Here is an 11,305-nt window from a genome sequence, read left to right as displayed (position 1 = left end):
AAAAAATTATATATTTAAATATAATTAATCTAATTAAACAATTTAATTTTAAAAACAAGAACATGAAATAACAAGAAAAAAGTGAATTTACAATTAACCAGTTGACTTTTTTAACAAAATATTTGAATTTGTAGTTTTAAAACACTTGTTTACAACAAAAAGAATGTTTAATTTAATTCACAATTCAATTTTCATTAATTAATTAAGTTGTGAATTAATTCAATTAATTCACAACCTAAGATAACGAAATTAAATTTTTTTAAATTATTTTTTTATAAAACAAAATCCAATTTTGATAAAAATAGTTAATTTTAAAAAAACGAGATTATTCTTCATCTACACTGATGTATTTCAAACAAAAAAATGTATTTTAAACAAAGTGGTTCAACTTTGAACTAAGATTAATTTTCTACCAAAAAATAAAAAAAAATGCAACAAAGCACATGAATTTTCAATTAAAAAATCTCAATCTAAGATAAAAAATGGAATATTTACATTTTTAGTTTCAAAAAATAATTTTCAACAAAAAAATCACGTATTTTCAACTAAGAAGATGAATTCTGAAGCGAAGGAGATAATTTTTTTTCCAAAAAGACGAATTTTTAATAAAATACATGAATGGTCAACCAAATAGTTACATTTTTAACTTAAAAAGATCAATTTGCAGTTTAAAATAAAATAGTTAAATATATTAGTCAAAAAATGAATTAATATCTTAAAAAATGAATTTTGTACAAATTAGTTTAAATTTTCGTCAAATTAAATCAATTCATTAAATTAAATTTAATATAAAAAAGAAAAGCATTTTCAAGTATGAAGTTTAATTTTGCACCAAACCGGACGAATTTCCAACGAAGAAAGACAAATTTTCATCAAAAATAAAATAGTTAAATTTTCAGATAATTTTTAATAAAAAAATATTTTTCTCACTAAAACTATTTTGAACTAAAATAAATAATCTTCAATCATGAAAATTAAAAAAAAATCAAAATTTAAAGCAGTTGAATTTATAAATAAAAAAGATCAATTTTCAATAAACAAATAAAAAGCATAAAACGAAGTTGTAAGAATTTATTTTATTTGATGTTGGAAGAACTGCCTTATTTAAAATTCCTTTCAACCTCTGGTTTTTATTACACATTTAAATTTTTGTTAATGATATTTAAATTTGCGTAGGGTATGTGAAAGGAAGTCGAATAAAAATAATAATAAGATGCTGGTGGTACAAGCGTATAAAATATTTAGATTGTAGTTGACTCCTATGCCAAAGAAAAGCTACGTGACTCGATTGCAATTGACGGACATGGGAAAACCACAAAAAAAACACAATTCACAAAAATCGGTAAAATGCGCTGGAGCCTTGACAAATACAAATACGCGATGGGAAATTTTTTTTACTGCTTTTACCTCAATTGGTGTACTCAATCATATTTTTTTATCTCTTGTAAAAAATTTCATTTTAAAGATTTTTAATCTAAATATTTTCTAAATGAAATAATACAAATTATAAACTAAAGGACTACGATTTTTCAACAAAAAAGTTGATAACTTTACCCCTATTCTCCTAATTTTTTCTTTAATACTCAATCATGACTTTTTGGTTACAAATTCAACTGGAAATTTTTTTTTTAATTTAAAAAAATTTTTCAAAATAAAAAAATTCGTTCAACTTTAAACCAAGGAGTGAAATTTTTAATGAATAATTTTTTTGGTTCAAAATTCGACTTTTTCGTTACAAATTCTACTATTTAGTGAACTTTGTTTGACAGAAAATTAATTTTTTTTAATTGAAAATTCATATTTTTTTTATTGAAAATTAAAATTATATTTGAAAGTTAATAAATTTTAAAAATAAAAAAAATCCATGGAATTAAAAAGAATTGAGTCAGTTTAGAATAATTCACGTAAATTACTAAAAAAATGAAGAGAATTCCAAAACATAGAAAGGAATTCAGGGTGAATTAAAATTGTTTTTTTATTCAATTTATAATTTAACTAACCTAATTTAATAAAAAAACTATATATTTAAATCTAATTAAACTAATTTCATTCTAATTTTTAATTTAGAATTAATTCAAAAGAATTCAAGTGAATTGGAAACATTTTAAAAAATTTTTTAATCCGTTGACTACAATCAAATTTCAGTAAATTTAGAGAAATTTAAGAGAAAGGAGATAAAATTCGAGATAAGTTTGTAAAAAATCAAATAAATTTAAAAAAATTTAAAACAATTTTTTAAAATTAAAAAAAGAATCCATGGAATTAAATAGAATTGAGTCAATTTAGAATAATTCGCGTATTCAAATAAACACAATTTAACACAATTCAAAAGTAGTCAAATAAATTGGAAAAATGTTTTAAAATCAAAAAATTGCATTGATTTCTGTAAAATTAAAGTGAAATAAATTTAAGATCAATAAAATAAAGTTTTAAAAATTTTTTTAAAAATGTATGGATTTAAATAGAATTGATTCAAATTAGGAAAAAACGCACAATTTAAAATTTAATTAACCTAATTTAACTGAAAAAATTTTGTATTTAATTTTAATAGAATTAATTTAATTCTAATTTTTAATTTTTTTAAATTCAAATCTTTGAAACCCTATTTAAATGATAAATTAAATGAAAACTTTAAAAAATTAAACAACAAAAAATCAATAGGATTAAATAAAATTGAGTCAATTTAGAAGAATTTAAGTGCATTAAAAAAATCAAGAGAATTCCAAAGAATAGAAATAATTTATGGTAAATTAAAAACAAAAGTTTAAAAATTAAAAAAAAATTATGCAATTAAAAAGAATTGAGTCAGTTTAGAATAATTCACGTAAATTACTAAAAAAAATCAAGAGAATTCCAAAAAAAATAGAAAAGAATTCAAGGTGAATTAAAATTTTTTAAATTTAATTCTACTTATTTAATTCTAATTTTTAATTTATAATTTTAAAAAATGCAAATATTTGAAAACCTACTAATTTCAAATCCAAGAAGTGATTAATGCCGAAAAACCAATTCGAGTCAAATTCAAAAGAATTCCAGTGAATTGGAAACATTTTAAAACTAAAAAAAATATAAATAAAATCATAAAAATTCAACGTGAATTGAAAAAAAAGTCAAATAAATTTAAAACAATTTAAAAATATGAAAATAATTTTGGAATAATTCAAGGGAATTCAAAAGAATTTGATGAAATACCTAAGAATTCAAGACAAGGTTAAATGAATTTAAGACAATTCATATTTTTAAATTTATTTTTTTTTAAATCCATATTATTGAGTCAATTAGAAAAATGTAAAAAATTCAAATCTCTCCAAATCTTAGAAAATATATTGATTTCGAACCCAAGAAGTGACTAATGACTAAAACCAATTCAATTTAGATTTGTTAAAAAAATATTTTTTTAATTAAGAAAAAAAATTTTAATCGAAAAAATTCCAGTGATAACACTAAAATTTTAGTACATTTGAAGAAATTTAAGAAAAATGAGAAGAAATAGATGAAATTTATTTTTTTTTTAAATCAAAAATATCTAAAAATCTCTTCAAATATTTGAAATAATTTCAAATCCAGATAGCTGAAATTTAAAAAAAAAAATAATAAAGTTTTCAACCAAAAACGGAATTATATTCTAAATTTAAAAAAAATGTCAACTAAAAAACGAATTTTCCACAAAACTTTATACAAACTATTTAATTTTGTAAATAGTTAAATTTTTAACGAGACAGATTAATTTTCTACCAAAATAGATGAATTTTCAACTAAATAAATGATTTTTTTAACAGAAAAGATAAATTTTTTAATTAAAAATATAAATTTTTAACCAAAAATAGAATAGTTATCATTTGTTCTCAACGAAAAGTATACGAATTTTCAACAATATAGTTAAATTTTCAATTAAAAAAGCTATTTTTTAATCAAATAATTGAGTTGTTTAACTAGAAATTCAATAGTTAAATTTTCAGTTTCAAGAAAATAATTTTCAACTAAATAATTGATTTTTTAAATAGAAAAGATCAATTTTTTAATTAAAAATATAAACTTTCAACAAAAAATTGAATAATTATAAAGTCACAAAAAAAACTAGTAAAATTTCCCACTCTAAAGGTGATTTTTTTACAGAAATTGTGAATCTTTTTTTTAAAAAAACTTTTCCCATCGAAGAGTGAAAATGATGACATTTAAAACAAAAAATATTTTAATTTAATTCAAAAAAAGGTAAATGCAATTTTAAAAATAAGAATTTTCAACAACATAGTTAAATTTTCAATAGAAAAAAAATATTTTTTTTATCAAATAGTCAAATTTCTTAACTAAAAATGAAATCATTTAATTTTTAGTTTAAAAAAAAAATAATTTTCCACCACAAAGAAATCATTTTTGAACCCAAAGTGACATCTTTAACCTAAAATATAAATTTTCAAGAAAGTTGTTTAAATTTCAACCAATTTGTTGAATTTCTAATAAAAAATTATGAGTTCCTAAAAAAAATAGTTGAATTTAAAAATAATTAAATTTTTAACAAAACAAAACAAATTTAAAGGAAAAATACGAGAAAACGGGAAAAATTTTGTGGATAAATAAAAAATATAAATTTGATTTACCGCGTCCAGTTTTCTGGTCTATTGTACTTTCCAGAATATCGACAATTTGATCCTCAGTTATTTCCTTATCCTTTTCTTTTTCAGGAATAATTCCCTTTCGTCTAAGAATGTCATTCCACTCGGTATCTTCATTTGGGTCTTGCTGAAATTTACATTAAATTAAATTTTCTTTATTTAATTATTTCTTTTTTATTGTTTTTTATGAAATTATTTATTTTTTATTCAATTAAATTCAATAAAAAATTATTACATTAAATTAAAAATTAATATTTTACCAGAAAAGACGAATTTCCAACCAAATAATTCAATATTCGACTAAGGAAGATAAATTTTCAACCAAAACAACAATTTTTAATTAAATAATTGAGTTATGAACTAAAAAAGTTTCTTTTTAACCAAAACTGGAATAGTTAAATTTTCAGTTGAAAAAAATAATTTTCCAGTCAAAAAAAATTAACCAAACTGATGAATTTTCAACTAAAATGATGATTCTTCAACTAGAATAGATATTTTATACCAAAATGATGAATTTTTAATAAAAAAGTTTAACTTTCAACCAAGTAGTTTTATTTTCAAACAAGAAGACAAATTTTCCAGAAAAAAAGGACGATTTTTTCCTTTAAAATCCTTGAATTTTGAACAATTATACAGATTTATTGTTACCGAAAAAAGTAAATTTTCAGTCAAAAAATTAATTTTGAACCAAAACAGGCTGTCTACTCAAATCCTACAAAAAAAATCACTGAGAATCCCAGGTTTTTTTCCAAGAATCTCAATTTTTTTCAGGTATAATTTTTTATAGTATTTGATTTGTTTACACTTAAAATTCAGTGCATATTTATATCAAATTATTTCCGGTACTAAATAGTTAAATTTCGAGCAAAAAAAATCAATTTTCGACTAAATAGTTGAATTTTTAAATAATGAAACATCAGTTTTCAAACTAAAATGAAATAGGAAAATTTTCAGTTACAATAGTTAAAATTTAAATAGAAAAGATAAATTTTCTACCAAAAAAAAAAAGATTTTTCAACAAAATACATGCATTTTTAACGAAATAGTTGAATTTTGCACTATAAATAATAAAATTTTAAATAAAAAAATGTAATTAAAAAAAACGCTTTTTCAACAAAATAGTTCAATTTTCAGTAAGTACTGAATTTTAAACTAAAATGAGAAACAATAGTTGAATTTTTAACTAAAACATCAATTTTCGATCAAAAATTGAGCCAGAAAACAAACTTTAAAAAAAAAATAATTACATTTTCAGGAAACAAAATTATTTTCAAACAAAAAAAAACCTTTTGTTCAAAAAAAGTGATGAATTTTCAAGTAAAATTATAAATTTTCAATTGAAATAGATAAATTTTAAGCCAGAACGATAAATTAGAAAAAAATCCAATGAGTTTTCAAACAAGAAAATTAATAGTTATACTTGTACCTTCAGAAAAAAAGATTAATGTTCCACCAAGAACAATCATTTATACAAAAAAAGACGATTTTTCAACTAAAATAATGGAATATTCAATTATAATAGTTAGATTTAAAAAAAAAATAAATTATTTTCAACAAAAAAAAAGAAAAATAATTTATACGAAAAATGAAGATTTTTTATCTAAAAATGATCAATTTTCAACTAAAATAATGGAATATTCAATCATGATAGTTACATTTTCAGCAAACAAAATTATTTTTAAAAAAAACTTTTTTCCCAAAAAAAAGGATAAATTTTCAATTAAAATGATAAATATTTAATTGAGATAGATCAATTTAAAACCAGAAAGATATATTTTTTAAAAATTAAATGAATTTTCCAAAAATAAAATAAATTTCTTCCAAAAAAAGATGATGAATTTTTAAATAAAATTATGGAATATTTAATTGCGATAGTTATACGTTCAGAAAAAAAGTTCAACAAATAAAAAAATTAAAAAAAGAGTATTTTCAAAAAAAGTGATGACTTTTCTAATAAAATTATGAACGGTCAACTGAAATAATTAAATTAAAACCCAAAAAGATTAATTTTCTAAGAAGATATTCATGGACTTTCAACTAAAAAAAATTTTTCCAACCTACGAGAGGAATTTTCAACTAAAATCATGGAATAGTTACACTTTCAGAAAAAAAATGTTAAAAAAAAAACATATTTTCAACAACAAAATTATATTTTCAAAAAAGTGGTGACTTTCCTAATAAAATTATGAAAGGTCAAATGAAATAATTAAATTTAAAACCAAAAAGATACATTTTTAACTAAAATAATAGAATATTCAATCATATTTATAACCAAGAAAAAACTTTTGTTTGCAAAAAAAGTGATAAATTTTCAAGTAAAATGCAAAATCTTCAATTAAAATAGATCAACCGAAATTCAGAGATACTTTTTTTTTAATAAAATGATTTTTCAAACAAGAAAATAAATTTCTTCCAAAAAAAAGATTAATTTTCAACAAATTGATGAACTTTTAACTAAAAACGATAAATTTTTTACTAAAATCATGGAATAGTTATGCGCTCAGAAAAAAATGTTAAAAAAATTATATTTTCAAAAAAATAATTAAATAATTAAATTAAAAACCAAAAAGATGAATTTTCTATGAAGAAAAATAATTTATACAAAAAAGGAGAATTAACAACCAAAACAATGAAATATTCAATAATAATAGTTAAATTTTTAGAAAAAAAAATGTTTTTCAACCAAAAAAAAACATTTAAAAAAAGTGATAAATTTTCAAATAAAATGATAAATCTTCAATTGGAATAAATAAATTTGAAACCAGAAATATAAATTAAAAAAAAAATGGTTTTTTCAAACCAGAAAATTAATTTCATAAAAAAAAGGTGAATTTTCAACAAATTCATTGACTTTCAACTAACAAAGATAAATTTTCAATTGAAATCATGGAATAGTTACACTTTCAGAAAAAATATTTTCAACCAAAAAAATAACATTTTCAATTAAAAAAATGATATTTTCAAAAAAGTGGTGACTTTCCTAATAAAATTATAAAATGTAAACTGAAATTATTCAATTTAAAACCAAGAAGATAAATTTTTAACTAAAATAATAGAATATTCAATCATATTTATAACCAAAAAAAAACTTTTGTTTGCAAAAAAAAGTGATAAATTTTCAAGTAAAATGCAAAGTCTTCAATTAAAATAGATCAACCGAAATTCAGAGATACTTTTTTTTTTAATAAAATGATTTTTCAAACAAGAAAATAAATTTCTTCCAAAAAAAAGATTAATTTTCAACAAATTGATGAACTTTTAACTAAAAACGATAAATTTTTTACTAAAATCATGGAATAGTTATGCGCTCAGAAAAAAAATGTTAAAAAAATTATATTTTCAAAAAAATAATTAAATAATTAAATCAACAACCAAAAAGATGAATTTTCTATGAAGAAAAATAATTTATACAAAAAAGGAGAATTTACAACCAAAACAATGAAATATTCAATAATAATAGTTAAATTTTTAGAAAAAAAATTGTTTTCAACCATAAAAAAACATTTTAAAAAAGTGATAAATTTTCAAATAAAATGATAAATCTTCAATTGGAATAAATAAATTTGAAACCAGAAATATAAATTTAAAAAAATATGGTTTTTTCAAACCAGAAAATTAATTTCATAAAAAAAAGGTGAATTTTCAACAAATTCATTGACTTTCAACTAACAAAGATAAATTTTCAATTAAAATCATGGAATAGTTACACTTTCAGGAAAAAAATGTTAAAAAAAAAACATATTTTCAACAACAAAATTATATTTTCAAAAAAGTGGTGACTTTCCTAATAAAATTATGAAAGGTCAAATGAAATAATTAAATTTAAAACCAAAAAGATACATTTTTAAAGGAGAAGATGAATTTTCAACCAAGAAAAATAAATTATACAAAAAAGACGAATTCTCGAGTACTTGAATTTGAAACCAAAGATAATATTTTCAAACAAGAAAATTAATTGTTTTACAAAAAAAGAAGATTTTTCAACAAAATACATGAATTTTCAGTTGAAAAAGGCCAATTTTTAATCAAATAGTTAAATGTTTTCTCAGAGAGATTCATTTTTATACCATCTCGACTAATTATAATTATGAACATTTTAATCACAGATGTGAAGTCTTTCGAATTGTTTCGAGACTACACAAGAGATATCTAATATTTTTCGACTTTATTGAATTTATTTATTGATAATAAACTTATGAAAATTGAGTACAGAAAATTTTGAAGGAAATATCCCAAGTACATATCCAAATAAGGTGTGGATCGAAAATATGTACGAAAATAACCTAACCTAAAACGTAAATGAAACGGTATTTTTAGACTTACCATGATGATTTAAGTAAATTTGATTTCCAGGGTTTGGAGTCTTACTGTTAGAGAGTATTATTCAATTAAAATCTAGAGTAAATATTTTTTAGAACACTAATTTCCATGCCCTTATGAATAACGGAGATGACTAACCCCTAAATGTGTCAACTCAAATAGCAGATGTTCCGGAAATTTATCGCAGAGACACCTGGCGGACGTAAAAGGAAAATCACTCTTATCATACATAAGCAAAAATGTAAAAAACGCGTTTCTTATTCTTGTTTTTTAATTTTTATTTACAAAAAGGTTTCTTTTACATTCTTGTACATTCACGTAAATTTTTAATAATTAAAGATAATTATTGGACGCAGTATTTGTTGTATATTTTTTAACGTTGGTAAGACAGTAAAAAATACACAAATACTACCTTACCGACTTTGAAGTTAAGATCGTGGAGTAATGAACTGAAATTAAAAATAATTCTTTTACCTACTTGACTATTAAAAAAAAATTTAATAGTCAAGTAGGTGAAAAAATTATTTTTTATTTTATGTAAAAAAAATTGATGTCGGTAAGGTAGAAAACGGATAAATTATTTAATTTACACATTTTTTGTAATTATATAAATTTGGGTCCATACAAATTTTCCCTAGTATCATTTATTTAAGGGCCTAAATTTGATAATTAATATTTCAGTTTGGGTAAGCGTAAGTTAAAAAAATATATATCGGTAAAGTAAAGAATTTGATATAACCGATCTGTCAAACTTCCTATTTTTAGAATTAAAACAAAATTTATGTTTGAAAAAACAAATTAATTTAAAAATTTTAATAATAATAATATAATTTTAAAAAACTTTGCAAGATTCCTGAGAAAATTTGAACTAATTTTTTATTTTGAAAAATTCATATTAAGAAAATATTTTAAAAGATTTAGAATATTTTTATGAAAGAAACTTCGAATCTCAAATAATTGAAAGCATTTTTTTATTTTGTAGCATTCAAAAAAAATCACGATAAATTCAAATAATTTAAAAATAAATTTCAAAGGTTTCAGAAGTTTAAAAAGATTTAAAGATAATTTGAGATTTGAAGAGATTTCAAAAAATATTTAAACAAATATAATAATAAAGATTACAACCAAAATTTCTGTAAAGATTTATTTTGAAACAAAAAATTGTTTAATCTTGGAATTTTATAACTAAAAATGTTCATGACAATAAAATAATTTTCTGAAGCTTCCTGAGATAAATTAAACCTGTTTTTTTGTCTTTAGTTAATTATAAGAATATATTTAAAAAGATTTTTAAATATTTAAAAATATTTACAAAATCGTCACAAAAAAGCATTTTCTTCATTTTTCAAAAAAAAGATCTGAAAAATTTGAATTATTCATAAACGTATTTAGAACGTTTTACAAGTTTCTAAAAGATTAAAAAATTATTTTAAATTTGGAAAGATTTCCAAAATTGTTTAAAGAAATAAAATATTGAAGATTTGAAGAAAAATTTCAAGGACTTTTTATTTTAAAAACACGTTTATATAGTGCTAAATTTTTAGAACTAAAACAAAATTTATTTTTGAACAAAAATTTTAATTTTGAAATATTGAGACTACAGTTCAGAAAACTGTCACAACAGAATCTCAAAGAATTTATAGTATTTTTTTCATTTTGCAGAATTAAAAAAAAAATAAGAAAAGTTCGAATAATTAAAAAATATATTTAGAAGGTCCTAGAAGTTTTGAAAAGATTAAAAAATTATTTGAAATTTTAGAAGATTTCGAAAACTTTTTAATCAAATATAAATATTAAAGATTTTAAAAAATTTTTTTGGGAAAATTTAAAAACTTAAATGACTTTTTATTTTGAAAACATATTTTTTAAAGAAAATGAAAAAAGATATCAAGACAATTCAAAAGATTTCTAAACATTTTTCTTAATTTCAAAAATTCATATTACGAGAATATTGAAAGGGATTTAAAAATATTTCCAGATAATTACAAAATTACCACAAAAGTATCTCAAAGAATTTAAAGCATTTTTTCATTTTGCAAAAATCAAAAAATCCAAATCATTTAAAAATACATTTAGAAGGTTTCAGAAGTTTTGAAAAGATTTAAAGATAATTTTAAATTTGAAGAGGTTTAAGAAAATGTTTAAACAAATATAATAACAATAAAGATTTCTACCAAAATTCCGAAAAAAATTATTTTTTAAACAACACTTTTTCAATTTTAGAATTTTGTGACTACAAATGTTCAGGACAATAAAATAATTCTCTTACGATTCCTGATAAAAACTAAGGCTGTTTTTTTTCAATTAATTTTAAGATTATATTTTAAAATATTTCAAAACATTCACAAAATTGCCATAAAAGAATCTCAAAG

At 19.9% G+C, this 11,305-nt stretch overlaps 1 protein-coding gene across 1 annotated transcript in view; it reads right to left on the bottom strand.

The window, feature by feature from the left end:
* The window catches only part of LOC117181630 (viral IAP-associated factor homolog), a 21,604-nt gene extending 12,510 nt beyond the window's left edge, over nt 1-9,094 (bottom strand). The window contains exons 1-2 of the mRNA XM_033374509.1: nt 8,937-9,094; nt 4,599-4,740 (exon numbers count right to left, since the gene is read on the bottom strand). Coding sequence (XP_033230400.1) covers nt 4,599-4,740; nt 8,937-8,939 — 145 coding nt within the window. The 5' untranslated portion in view covers nt 8,940-9,094. The remainder of the gene's footprint in view (nt 1-4,598; nt 4,741-8,936) is intronic.
* Nucleotides 9,095-11,305: the final 2,211 nt, after the last annotated feature.

Source organism: Belonocnema kinseyi, chromosome 10, assembly GCF_010883055.1.
Source record: "Belonocnema kinseyi isolate 2016_QV_RU_SX_M_011 chromosome 10, B_treatae_v1, whole genome shotgun sequence".
NCBI lineage: Eukaryota > Metazoa > Arthropoda > Insecta > Hymenoptera > Cynipidae > Belonocnema > Belonocnema kinseyi.
Note: the sequence above shows the minus strand (reverse complement) of the source record. Positions and strands in the feature narration are given on the sequence as shown.